General features: G+C 40.6%; 1 protein-coding gene across 1 annotated transcript in view; it reads left to right on the top strand.

Moving 5' to 3' along the window:
* LOC142159465 (ATP-binding cassette sub-family A member 13-like) overlaps positions 1 to 14,505 on the top strand; it is a 253,807-nt gene that overhangs the window by 41,591 nt on the left and 197,711 nt on the right. Inside the window, exons 2-3 of the mRNA XM_075214364.1 lie at positions 12,043 to 12,292; positions 13,946 to 14,029. Coding sequence (XP_075070465.1) covers positions 12,043 to 12,292; positions 13,946 to 14,029 — 334 coding nt within the window. The remainder of the gene's footprint in view (positions 1 to 12,042; positions 12,293 to 13,945; positions 14,030 to 14,505) is intronic.

Below are 14,505 nucleotides of genomic sequence, written 5' to 3'. Positions count from 1 at the left end.
AACAGTCAAATGTTGTAAACTACTAGTAGTCTTCTTCTTGGTCTGCTTCTGGAATGAAGATCCACCCCCAGCAGCAGCAGCAGCATGTGGATTCTTCTGAGGAATCTTGGATAGTGCAGGAGTCATCTAACCTTAGCAACTTGGATTCAGGACTAACTCCAATCGCTAGTGAGGATATTAATGAGGACGGTGTTGTGGGTGTAGATTGTAGGTGCCGGATCTAGGTGAGAGAAGGGAGCTAGCTGATGCTGGACTGCTTGTTGTTATTTTTTTATCATAATTTTCTGATTTTTCCAAAAGCTTCCCATGAAATCTCTTCAAATGGCGTAACATAAATGAGGTTCCTAGATGGTTAATGTCCCTACCTCGACTGACTGTGGCTTTACAAACGCTACAAATGGCTAGACAACTGTTGTAAGGATTTGGGTAAAAATAATTCCACACAAAAGAGGTGGATTTCTTGGTATATGAACCAGATATGGTTTATTTGATCGCCCCACCTGTTTCTTGGATAACTGAGGTAATTCTACATTAATACATGGCAATGAGCACTGACCCCCCCGGGATGCGTGCTTTTATCTAGAGATGAGCGCACTCGGATTTTGTGAATCCGAGCCCACCCGAACCTTTCCGATCCGAGTCGGATCCGAGACAGATCCGGGTATTGGCGCCAAATGAAAACTTGAAACCGAGGCTCTGAGTCCTAATCCCGCTGTCGGATCTCGCGATACTCGGATCCTATAAATTCCCCGCTAGTCGCCGCCATCTTCACTCGGGCATTGATCAGGGTAGAGGGAGGGTGTGTTAGGTGGTCCTCTGTTCTGGTAGATCTCGTGCTGTGCTGTTTAGTGCTGTGCTGTGCTGTGCTCTGCAGTATCAGTCCAGTGGTGCTGTGTGCTGTGCTCTGTCAATTTTGAGTTCAGTGGTGCTGCTGGGTCCTGTGTGCTGTGTCCTGTTCAGTCCAGTGGTCCTGTGTCCCGTGCTCTGTGCTTCTAAGGGCATAGTTATTTCCCCAATATTCCCAAGTGTTTAAATTTTTTTAAAAAAGTTAATAAAAAAAATACAAAAAACTAATTAAAAAAAAAATTATTTACAACAAAATTTGCCAAACCAATCCTGCAGTATAAGCCCATTGGTACTGCAATATTACCAAGTTCACACATTCTGCATTATCTTGTGCTACATATAATGGAGAGCAAAAATTTGGAGGATAAAGTAGGTAAAGATCAAGACCCACTTCCTCCTAATGCTGAAGCTGCTGCCACTAGTCATGACATAGACGATGAAATGCCATCAATGTCGTCTTCCAAGCCCGATGCCCAATCTCCTAGTACAGGGCATGTAAAATCCAAAAAGCCCAAGTTCTCAAAAAAAAGCAAAAAGAGAAACTTAAAATCATCTGAGGAGAAGCGTAAAGTTGGCAATATGCCATTTACGACACGAACGGCTTAGGCCCTGGCCCGTGTTCATGACTAGTGGTCCATCTTCACCCAAGGATCTTAGCCCTCCTCCTGCTCCCCCCGCCTACAAAAAATTGAAGAGAGTTATGCTGTCAGCAACAAAACAGCAAACAACTCTGCCTTCTAAAGAGAAATTATCACAAATCCCCAAGGCGAGTCCAAGGGTGTTGGTGGTTGTCAAGCCTGACCTTCCCATCACTGTACGGGAAGAGGTGGCTCGGGAGGAGGCTATTGATGATGTAGCTGGCGCTGTGGAGGAACTTGATGATGAGGATGGTGATGTGGTTATTGTAAATGAGGCACCAGGGGGGGAAACAGCTGATGTCCATGGGATGAAAAAGCCCATCGTCATGCCTGGTCAAAAGACCAAAAAATGCACCTCTTCGGTCTGGAGTTATTTTTATCCAAATCCAGACAACCAATGTATGGCCATATGTAGCTTATGTAAAGCTCAAATAAGCAGGGGTAAGGATCTTGCCCACCTAGGGACATCCTCCCTTATACGCCACCTGAATAACCTTCATAGTTCAGTGGTTAGTTCAGGAACTGGGGCAAGGACCGTCATCGGTACAGGGACACCTAAATCCTGTGGTCCAGTTGGATACACACCAGCAACACCCTCCTCGTCAACTTCCTCCACGATCTCCATCAGATTGAGTCCTGCAGCCCAAGTCAGCAGCCAGACTGAGTCTTCTCCAATACGGGATTCATCCGAGGAATCCTGCAGCGGTACGCCTACTACTGCCACTGCTGCTGTTGCTGCTGTTAGTCGGTCATCTTCCCAGAGGGGAAGTCGTAAGACCGCTAAGTCTTTCACAAAACAATTGACCATCCAACAGTCGTTTGCCATGACCACAAAATACGATAGTAGTAACCCTATTGCAAAGCGTATAACTGCGGCTGTAACTGCAATGTTGGTGTTAGACGTGCGCCCGGTGTCCGCCATCAGTGGAGTGGGATTTAGAGGGTTGATGGAGGTATTGTGTCCCCAGTACCAAATCACGTCGAGATTCCACTTCACTAGGCAGGCGATACCAAAAATGTACAGAGAAGTACGATCAAGTGTCCTCAGTGCTCTGAAAAATGTGGTTGTACCCACTGTCCACTTAACCACGGACATGTGGACAAGTGGTTCTGGGCAAACGAAGGACTATATGACTGTGACAGCCCACTGGGTAGATGCATCGCCTTCCGCAGCAACAGCAATAGCTGCTTCAGTAGCAGCATCTAAAAAATGGCTGCTCGTGCAAAGGCAGGCAACATTGTGTATTACAGGCTTTAATAAGAGGCACAACGCTGACAACATATTAGAGAAAATGAGGGAAATTATCTCCCAGTGGCTTACCCCACTTAGACTCTCATGGGGATTTGTGGTGTCAGACAATGCCAGTAACATTGTGCGGGCATTAAATATGGGCAATTTCCAGCACGTCACATGTTTTGCACACACCATTAATTTGGTGGTGCAGCATTACCTCAAGAGTGACAGGGTTGTGCAGGAGATGCTTGCGGTGGCGCGCAAAATTGCTGGACACTTTCGGCATTCAGCCAGTGCCTACCGCAGACTAGAGGCACATCAAAAAAGCATGAATCTGCCCTGCCATCACCTCAAACAAGAGGTTGTGACGCACTGGAACTCCACCCTCTATATGCTGCAGAGTATGGAGGAGCAGCAAAAGGCCATTCAGGCCTACACAGCCACCTACGACATAGGCAAAGGAGTGGGGATGCGCCTGAGTCAGGCGCAGTGGAGACTGATTTCCGTGTTGTGCAAGGTTCTCCAGCCGTTTGAACTTGCCACACGAGAAGTCAGTTCCGACACTGCCAGCTTGAGTCAGGTCATTCCCCTGATCAGGCTGTTGCAGAAGCAGCTGGAGAAAGTGAGGGAGGAGCTGGTAAAGCATTGCGATCCAACAAAGCATGTAGCTCTTGTGGATGTAGCCCTTCGTACGCTTTGCCAGGATCCGAGGGTGGTCACTCTTTTAAAGTCAGAGGAATACATTCTGGCCACCGTGCTCGATCCTCGGTTTAAAGCGTATGTTGTGTCTCTGTTTCCGGCGGACACAAGTCTCCAGCGGTGCAAAGACCTTCTGGTCAGGAGATTGTCCTCTGAAGAGGTCCGTGACATGCCAACAGCTCCACCCTCATTTTCTTCCACATCTATGGCTGCGAGGAAATAGCTCAGTTTTCCTAAAAGAGCCGCTGGCGGGGATGCTGATAACATCTGGTCCGGACTGAAGGACCTGCCAACCATTGCAGACATGTCTACTGTCGCTGCATTGGATGCTGTCACAATTGAAAAAATGGTGGAGGATTATTTTGCTGACACCATCCAAATAGACATGTCAGACAGTCCATATTGTTACTGGCAGGAAAAAAAGGCAGTTTGGAAGTCCCTGTACAAACTGGCTCTATTTTACCTGAGTTGTCCCCCCTCCAGTGTGTACTCGGAAAGAGTTTTTAGTGCAGCGGGGAACCTGGTCAGTGAGCGGCGAAGGAGGTTGCTTCCTCACAACGTTGAAAAAATGATGTTTATAAAAATGAATAATCAATTCCTCAATCAAGTACAGCACTGCCCTCCAGATAGTACAGAGGGACCTGTGGTTGTGGAGTCCAGCGGGGACGAATTGATAATGTGTGAGGAGGAGGAAGTACACACTGTAGGGGGAGAGGAATCAGAGGTTGAGGATGAGGACGACATCTTTCCTCAGTAGAGCCTGTTTAGTTTGTAGTTGTACAGGGAGAGATGAATTGTTATTTTGGTGTGGGGGCCCAAACAAACCAATCATTTCAGCCACAGTTGTTTGGTAGGCCCTGTCGCTGAAATGATTGGTTTGTTAAAGTGTGCATGTCCTATTTCAACAACATAAGGGTGGGTGGGAGGGCCCAAGGACAATTCCATCTTGCAACTATTTTTTGGCCATTATGTGACCATTCAACAGTCGTTTGCCATGTTCAAAAAGTAAAAGAAAATGTCAACAAATTCAAAAAATGTAATCAAAAGTTAAATGCCCTGTCATTATTTAAAACAAGAGGGTTTTACATGCTAGAATTAGTGTAGTGTTAATATGTTATAAACACTACACTTGGAACTTGGAGGAGGTATTGTGGCCCAGGTATCAAATTTAGTACCGGGGCCACCCCACTACACAGTCCAGAATTTTTTTTTGGGAAATTCAGAGCCGTTTTTTATTAATTATAATGTGGTGACCACTCCTCTACGCAGTCCAGATACATTTATTGGTGCGATTCATACAAGTTCAGGGTTTTTAATTTATATTGTGGTGAGTGACCACTCCTCTACGCAGTCCAGGTACATTTTTTGGTGCGATTCAGACCAGTTGATGGTTTTCTTATTATATTGTGGTGACCCACTCCTCTACGCAGTCCAGATACATTTATTGGTGCGAATCATACAAGTTCAGGGTTTTTAATTTATATTGTGGTGAGTGACCACTCCTCTACGCAGTCCAGGTACATTTTTTGGTGCGATTAAGACCAGTTGATGGTTTTCTTATTATATTGTGGTGACCCACTCCTCTACGCAGTCCAGATACATTTATTGGTGCGAATCATACAAGTTCAGGGTTTTTAAATTATATTGTGGTGACCCACTCCTCTACGCAGTCCAGATACATTTATTGGTGAGAATCATACAAGTTCAGGGTTTTTAAATTATATTGTGGTGACCCACTCCTCTACGCAGTCCAGGTACATTTTTTGGTGAGATTAAGACCAGTTGATGGTTTTCTTATTATATTGTGGTGACCCACTCCTCTACGCAGTCCAGATACATTTATTGGTGCGAATCATACAAGTTCAGGGTTTTTAAATTATATTGTGGTGACCACTCCTCTACGCAGTCCAGGTACATTTTTTGGTGCGATTAAGACCAGTTGATGGTTTTCTTATTATATTGTGGGGATCACTCCACTACGCAGTCCAGAAAGATACCTCGTTGCAACGTTTTGGACTAATAACTATATTGTGAGGTGTTCAGAATACACTGTAAATTAGTGGAAATGCTTGTTATTGAGGTTAATAATAGCGTAGGAGTGAAAATAAGCCCAAAAACTTGATTTTTGAACTTTTTATGCTTTTTTCAAAAAAAATCCGAATCCAAAACCTTAAATCCGAACCAAAACCTTTCGGTAGGTGTTTTGCGAAACAAATCCGAACCCAAAACATCGCAAAAATCCGAATCCAAAACACAAAACACGAGACACCAAAAGTCGCCGGTGCACATCCCTACTTTTATCAGACCCACACCAACTCAGGGTGCCAGACAATGCACTAAAAAGAATCATTGTAATTCCCAGCAAAAAGCGAGTTCATCACTGAGCTTTGCATCAGCCCCAATTCCCACAAAATTATAATCTAGTTAGGTACCTTTTAGGTAAAGTGCAGATTACAAACACTTGATGAAACAGCAGCAAATTGAAAGATAATACATATAAACGTCTATTTAAACATCCATGCCTACATTACTGTGGCTTTACAAATGGTACAAATGGCTAGACAACTGGATTGGGTAAAAATAGTACCACACATAAGAGGTTGATTTTTTGGTCTGATGCCCAGGCATGACAATGGCCTTCTTCTTATCACTGGCAAGAACTGTTTCCACTGGTGCAGGATTTACTCAAATAACATCATCGTCATCAACATCCTCATTAGTGCCCTCGTCAGCTACACAAATATCCCCCTCATCCTCTTCTAATTCCAAAGTGGCATCCTCAATTGGTGTATCACCAGCTACACTTGGGCTGTTCAGGCACACATCAGCAGAAATGCTGAAAGGGGCCTTCTTTATGGGCACACTATCAGAATGGTCAGGATTACAGGATTACACATAGCACTCGTGGATAGACTCTCCTCAGGGATTTGTGTAATTTCTGAATCTGAGCATACATTTTCCTCTAATGCCTTACTGTTTTCTTCCAGCTCAACTTTTACATGTAAAAGTATTTGGGCATCACTTTTGGAGTCCAAATGACAAGGTCTTGCTTGGTCACGACTGACCTTACAAGAAGATGCCTCAGTGACAGTTGCAGAACTCGCACTCATAGAGAAAGGCGAAGGCCTCATTCTTTCTTTGCCACTGCGTATGTAGAATGGCATGTTGGCAATTTTATTTTTTTCTGCAGATAACTTTGCCTGGATTACAGGTCTTTTTTGTTGACCAAGGTAAAAGGTGTTTCTTTACATTTTTGTTTCCCTGACTTAAAAACACTATGCACTTTTACATAGGCTTTATCAAATGACGTAGAGGGATTACTATCATCATGACTTGTGGAAGCAGCTGCTTGGTGCTCCTGCTCTTCTGTGTATTGCTGTGAATCCATTTTGATACACTTTTTGATTCAGAAGAAAAGCCTGCCAGTCCTAGTATTTGTATTTCAGCAATGACAATTAGCAATGGAGCAATGGAGCTCTTCTCTTTGTGTGTAACCTATATAACAACGTACAATTTGACTGCAAAGTCAGAAGAAAGGCCTGCCAGGCCTAGTATTTGTATTTCAGCAATGACAATTAGCAATAGAGCAATGGAGCTCTCCTCTTTGTGTGTTGCCTATATAACACTGTACATTATGAGACTGCAGATTTAGAAGACCAAGGGGTAAATGTATGAACATGCGGGTTCTTCAACACCCGCGTGTTCAGCCTCTTCCGCGATTACATTTCAAGCGGCGCTGCATTGTAAAGGGTTAACTTCCCTTTACAATGCAGCGCCGCTTGAAATTTAATCGCGGAAGAGGCTGAACACGCGGGTGTTGAAGAACCTGCATGTTCATACATTTACCCCCAAGCCTGCCTTATTAATTCTATTTCAGCAATGACAATTAGCAATAGAGCTCTCCTCTTTGTGTGTTACCTATATAACACTGTACATTATGGGACTGCAGATTTAGAAGACCAAGCCTGCCCTATTAATTCTATTTCAGCAATGACAATTAGCAATGGAGCAATGGAGCTCTCCTGAATGTCACTGTAGACTTTGAAAAACACTGCTACCCCCTCCTCTTTCTATTCTACCTATGTTGCTGCCCAACTGCTCTACAGTCTATGCTACCCCTTCTGTGTCGCTCAGTGAAATGATGCTGGATCACCGTGGAGGGCGATACTTACAGTATTAAAAACTCTTGAGATCCGGATATGCTAAGTTTGGTTATGTTCGGTTTTCAGGGAACCGAGCCTGAGCATCTCTATTCTTAACCAGGGACAGCTAGTAATACCATTAAGGAAATATTGGAGGCTGAAGTGCCTGATTGTGCTAGAGTAAAAGATATTTGGACTTGTTTTAAAATGTTCATATTACAACCACAATACACTATTGCATGGTTAAGCATTACCTATCAGATACAGCATACATTTAATGGATATTTTAGGCGCAGTAAATACCCAGCAATGGCTATAGATGTATCAGCAGTTTTGGGTTGCAGACAAGTTTGTGTTGAAATTATGACTGTGGGTTTATGCAAAAAGCAGTGAAAAAGTAATTTCCCAGCACTAGATAGCGATGATGATAGTTATCTGGGTAAATACTCTATAATCCCTAATGTTGTTAGCTGTATCATTGATGGCAGTATTAATGGCAGATATGTAAATGTAATAGCGACAACCATCCATCACACCTGTGTGCATTTCAATTTGGGTTACTAATCGCTATTTCATTATGCAGAAAGCACCAAGCCTTAATGTGATCTAGCTTGGGTAGGAAATTATTATTCTCATGAGCAACAGACAACATTTAGGGAGTTTGAAATGCAAAAACATTGTTATATGTTGATTGGGTTTGATTCAATACCACCTGTAAAGGAAGTAGCAGGATAAAAAGAAATGTAAATGATTGTTTGTGTTTTGCGTGAGAGTCTTGACTGCCATAACTGCCATTAACATTCACTAGACTGAAAGATTTTTCAGTAAACCATGGTGTATAAGAAGAGAAAGTGTGCTCCTAAGAGAGAGGGTTTGAGTTTATATAATGCTGGGCGATTATATTACCTCAGATCTTCTCTCCAAGGAGCACAATTTAGTTTTCTATGTGTTTCTTGGTGGTGCTATAATATTTTGCTGTATTTATACAAAACAATTGGTAAATACTTACCCTATGCACATTCATGAGTATAAAGTACTGTATGGTCTCTAATATCCACAAATTAATTATCTGTTATCAGACTCTGCTATTTATATTGGTAGTTCTGCAATACAAATTTTCATTAATAAACTTATTAATAAACATTTCAGTAACATGCTGTGTCTATCGTGTTGTCGTTACCTAAACCAGTCATAACAAATGCAGTTTGTGGGCCTGATTCACCAATGAATGTAAATGCTGGTTTTGGGCATATAATCTGTAACTTTTACCTGTGCATGTCCAGAACCGAACCATACGCCACTAAATGCAACAACATTTATTTAATCTTCGTATGCAAAGGACATTTACTACAGCTTATGATTTCTGGGAGGAAATTGGGCAGGGAAGGGGCGTTCGCCTGTATCAATGTACATTAACTCCAGCGCACGCAGCCACGTCCCATTCAAGCTTTGGGCATCTCAAAGGTACTTGTTTTTCTGCTGTATCTCTTGCTCTAGATACAGGGCTAGTCTAAGTCCTGATTACTAGTGATGATATGCATGCTATAACATGTATCAAAATCCTACTTTCCTATACTTTGTAACCTCGTACCTCTTAGTCTGTTTGTTAATACCCAGTATTGTTTTATTACAGCAGTTGTTCCCAACTGTAAAACACTGCAGTGTATAATAATAATAATAATAATAATAATTATAATAATAAAAACCATAAATTACCATTTCAAATCTGTGATGTCCAATCCATAATTTTGATTTTCTAACCATCAACTAAAATAGATCAAAAAAGTATCACATTGTGTTTATTTGTGGTGTAAAATCACACTTAAAAAACTGTTTAACAAATTACTACTCTCTGTTTTCACAAATCACAAACACTGTATAATACAACAACTGTTTATAACAACTTTTTGAAATATCCTGGATGAGTACTTGGTGACCATATTTATCAGAAGACTTAATATTTATGGTGTGTTTCTGTCCTACAGGGGCTGCAGTTAAATAGAAAAACAAATGTTTGAACCCCTAGATTGATTCTTTGCGGGGAGGGATATTTAATTTTCTATCTGTTTTTTTTTCTGGGGTGTTTGTGATGTCCTGGCTACATGGTCAGCATCAAGCCTCCACATTTCATTTTTTACAAATTACTTTTCAAAACTCAAGTGTTCACCAACATTCCCGTGCTCTATGCCATGCCCAGACAGCAAGTACACCCCACATGTGAGTTATACCCATGCATGTAAGAAATAGCTTTTTACTTGGTTGGTTTCTTTTCCCTAATGCATCACTTTGCTTGTGAAAAACAGACCATCGAATTGAAGCAGTAATGAAAAAAATGACAAATTCTAATTTTTGCATCAACTTTTAAGGATATGTAGAAAAATCATAGGATCTATTTGACAATATGCTCAAAGATGAGCTCTTTTCCAGATTAAGTCATTACTTTCTATTTATTGCATTGCTGGACCTTATAAAACAATAAAGGCCTTTGAAAACCAAAGAGCATTGTATTGTTACTGGACACTATGACATGTCCTGACAGCAAGTAAAGTATGCAGGTGAAGTGTCACTGCAGAAGTGAAAGAACTTATTCTAGGGTCATGGTTTTCATTTTACACAAAAATAATCTATGTAAGTGGGGAAATGCAGTATTTATTTATGTACTGTATTTGTTTGCAGAATCTTCCATTGAGTTGGAGAAAAAAACCCAATTCCATATAGCTTGGGGGTTGTTTTTATATGTACCACTGAGGTGGAGCCACGGCTGGACTGTAACTAAAAATCAGCCCTGACATTTAAAGTACACAGGCCCATCTCTGTTACAACAAAAAACAAACTATGTGCCGTCGAAAAGGGTGTGACCACATTGTGTTGTGGTCATGGCCAACATGGGGCATTGATACATACATTATAAAAAAACATTACATTTATCACGCCCTCCCAACCACATCACGCCATCCCACCAGGCAAATTATTACACCCCCAGCCCACTGTACTTCTCTATGCTTCTGGTGCTGTTGACATCCATAAGGGTGGGAACTTCCTGTAGAGTGAGCAGGGAAGCTCAGTATTTGAATTGTGAGAAACAAAGTCTGACAGTTTCCTGAGTGGGTCTGAAAGTAAAGCAGAAAACTGAGCTAACTGTGAGCGTAACAATATTATTTCTGTTTGCAGAATCTGTAACAGAGGCAGTTCATTAATTTGTATGGCAGACATGTTGCAGGAAAAAACAAATGTAAAAAATTGTAGTAAGAGTCCCAAAGCTGTTTCTTCAGTTTTTCATTCTGTTCAAAAGCTAAATCCTTATAATTACAGCCACGGAGCCAGACATGTGATACAAACATTAAACTGTTTATTGCAGTGAAAACATAGTCCAGGTGAAACAAAATAATGGGTACCAGTTCAGGCTTGATAAATCAATGGACTTCTGGGTATAGCAAAACAGCAGATAAATGATAATGAAAGGTAGGTTTCCAGGAGGTACAGGTGAGTAGCAGGAGCTGGCTAAAACAAGGATTTCTGCAGAAACAGCAATAAACAAAGCAGGTAGTCCAGGGACAAACAAACATTAATGACTACCACAGGAACCTGGGAAAAGCTGGTATAAGTAATGTCACAGGTGTGCAATAACGAGGAGCAGAGATTAACTCCTACAAGTGAGTAGAAAATGTCCATAGGAGGAAAGCAGCCCCTCTGGCGGCATGGAGGTATTGCATCCAGGAACAGGACAACGGCAGAGACCAACACAGGGTTCTAACATGCCTACAATCTAAAGGGAAGGAGCTGACTGACAGGAAACGAGGAGGAGTGTCAGGGTGAGGGATAGTACTCAGAAGGGGGTGATGAGCAAGAGAGTAGTAAATGCAGCAGAGGAGAAAAGAGGGAGATAAGTGAAAGAAGATGACAAAGAGGCGGGATGAGGATGTGACAGAGGAGGTTACAAAGATGACAGATGAAAGGTAGACTTTTCTGAATGGGTGCGTTTTGAGGGAACATTTGAAGATTACCAGGCTAGGGGATAGCCTGATAGAACATGAGGGATCATTCCGGACAGGCAAGAGAGCATGAGAAATCTTGGATGCAGGAGATATACAGTAGACCTGGTTATATTAAATTATTATGGAGAAAATTGGGTAAAAATGCTACTTTTTATAATGTCTCCATTTTCTTTTTAAAATAACAATATGGTTATTTCTTAAAATATTTTATTGAAAGAAAAGCAAATATTTTAATTATTCTCTGGTACACATTGCATTTACAAAGTTATGTTAGATTTTTTTCTGGTCACAAAGTTACAAGATATACATAGTCAATATACAATACAGACAAATTTAGTTTAAATTTACCAGTATGCTTTGTTTTTGCAAGGTGCTCAAGGGAAGTTTTTGAAAAAAAAAATGTTTCATTAATTTTCTTTTATCAACAGGAAAATGTCTTGCACTTCCTTAACACAGTGTTCATATATTATTCTTTCTTTACAATTCAGGTTACTCTGTGAAGAATAGAAAGACACTGCAAGGAGCCCAGCTTTACCTAATACAAATGACTGCTCTGCTAGTTTACAAGTTTCACCACACAAGACGTGACTGGAAAGGAGCTTTGGCAAACATAATGCTACCTGTTCTCTTTGTTACAATGGCAATGGGAATGTTTAATTTAAAACCACTGGTTATTGATGATCCTCCTCTGAAGCTTTCTTTTGACCTATACAGCAATGAACAAGCCTTATTTTTTAGGTATGTGCTTCCCTATGCCTACAGCATATATAAATTGCTTTATATAGAATGTAACAATTTATATACTACAGATTATGTCAGTAAATGACAGACAAATTCAGTCAGTTAGGATAAATTGCCAACTGTCCATTTTTCCAAGGGACAGTGACAACTTTTAAAGATTGGCCATGAAAGGTCTGTTTTGTATGGTAATGATTTAACAAAACAGGATGTTCCTTTTTATTCTATATATTAGATGTAAGTCTTACCATTGACAATTACTCTCTATGTTTCATAAGTTTACATTTATTGCAGAGGAGTATTTAATCTACAAAATATAAAATATAATCAAAATCAGTAAACATTACGTGATGGGGATAGTAGTGCACTGAGGTTTGCCTAGCCCTAGACACAGGGCCGTTACTAGGGCTGTGCGACAGGGGCGACCGCCCAGGGCGCAACGCTGAAGGGGGGCTCAATTTAGAAATATTTTAGGTTAATTTGGTTAAAATTGAGGGCTAGGGGGGCTGCATTTGTCTTTCTCGCCCAGGGCGCTAGAATTCTAAGTTACGGCTCTGCCTAGACAGTACAAGAAATGACTTGCATACTCTTTAATACCAGAGAATTTTATTTTTAAAATGTTGCAAATTGAATTAAAGCAAAGTTTTCATGCAGAAGCAGGGGTGAATTTCAAGGCAGTCATGCAAGTATGACAACCTGGCACTAGTCTGTAGAAATACCCAAAACACCGTTGAATGTCAGGTTTTTATCAATGCTTATTTGTGATCCAGTACCTTTCATATTACATATTTACCTCTGGCAAAAGCAAATAATGTGCAGTAGTGGGGTGTCAGGTGTTTTTCATTTCTGAGATGGTGAGATGTTTGTTTCTTATTTGTTTTACAATTTGTATATGAAAGAATGCATAATTATCAAGACAAACTATGAATTATGCATATAGTAGACTCATCACTGAATCCATTTCCTCCATATTCTGTATATAGCTAACAATATCTTATTCTTTCTCCCAGAGATCCACTTCCTATAGTGCACACTGACCCAAAACTATCCTGCTATATTACAGATTATATTGCAAACAGTTTTACCAGTAACACAGCTTCGTTTAACACAGAACACTTTCATAACAAGTCATGTGACACAGAAAGGGAGGGGTTATTACTGCTTACAGATCAGATCAGGCAAGTGCAAAAAATGTTTCTAGACATTTTTAAAATACATAGAAACACAGGGGGGTAAATGTATTAAACTGTGGATGTTGCAAGTTGCCAATATTCGCCGACATTGCAGGGAGAAATTTAAAGTGGCAATGTCTTGAAAGGCAGACATTGCCACTTTAAATTTCCCCTGCAAATCCCCCGAATATCAGTGACTTGCAAAATCCGCAGTTTAATACATTTACCGCTAGGCCACATTTAGAATCAAACACAATTTTTTGGCCTAACCATAAACGTAAAAATGGACTGCAAAATTGCAGTTTCACTTAAGTATTTTTAGTTGCACGTATCTTAAGATTTCCTAAAGTGTATGTAATTTGAAATCACTCTACTATAAGTAATACAAAAAATTTGATTTGTTTATAAACACTGTGACAAAGTAAAAATACTTTCAACACATATACATAACAGCATGATTTTTTTTTTTTATGCTCAACAGTTCTGATCCTGGTGACTCAAGCAACTTCTCTGAGATGCTTCTAAGAAAATATGGAGACAAGAATAATATGTGCATTTATACCAGGTAAAAAACAAAATAGGCAAATGAATAATGTAAATAATAATAATAATAAATTGAATATAGTCAAAATGTTTATGCGTGAAAGATCACAGTAAAATGCTGAAGTGTCAATTTTAATCAAAATTTCCCTACCTGAGACCTTGAAAGCCATAGTTTAGTCTTCAGAACCTTAGATAAAACACTCAGCGATATATGAAACACTAGCAATTCTAGGTGTGTCAGTTTGTTTGCATAGTAGAAAAAGTCATCCTCCATGACATTACACCTATGAAAGGACCCTGTCCTCCAGAATAATTCCAGCTCATTCCTCTCTATTTGCTTCTCTGATTCCTCCATCTTCTAACCTCCATCTTCCTTGAATCCATCAGAACATCACCCTGCCACCTAGTTTTCCTCGGGCCTCTCTGATGCCGTCATCTTGGGTTCCACTGAACACCTTCTTCACTATCCTGTATTCCAGCATTCTTATCACATGACCT

The sequence above is a fragment of the Mixophyes fleayi genome, chromosome 5 (assembly GCF_038048845.1).
Source record: "Mixophyes fleayi isolate aMixFle1 chromosome 5, aMixFle1.hap1, whole genome shotgun sequence".
Taxonomy (NCBI): Eukaryota; Metazoa; Chordata; class Amphibia; order Anura; family Limnodynastidae; genus Mixophyes; species Mixophyes fleayi.
The sequence above is the reverse complement of the archived record's forward strand: the minus strand, read 5'-3'. Positions and strand labels throughout refer to the sequence as shown.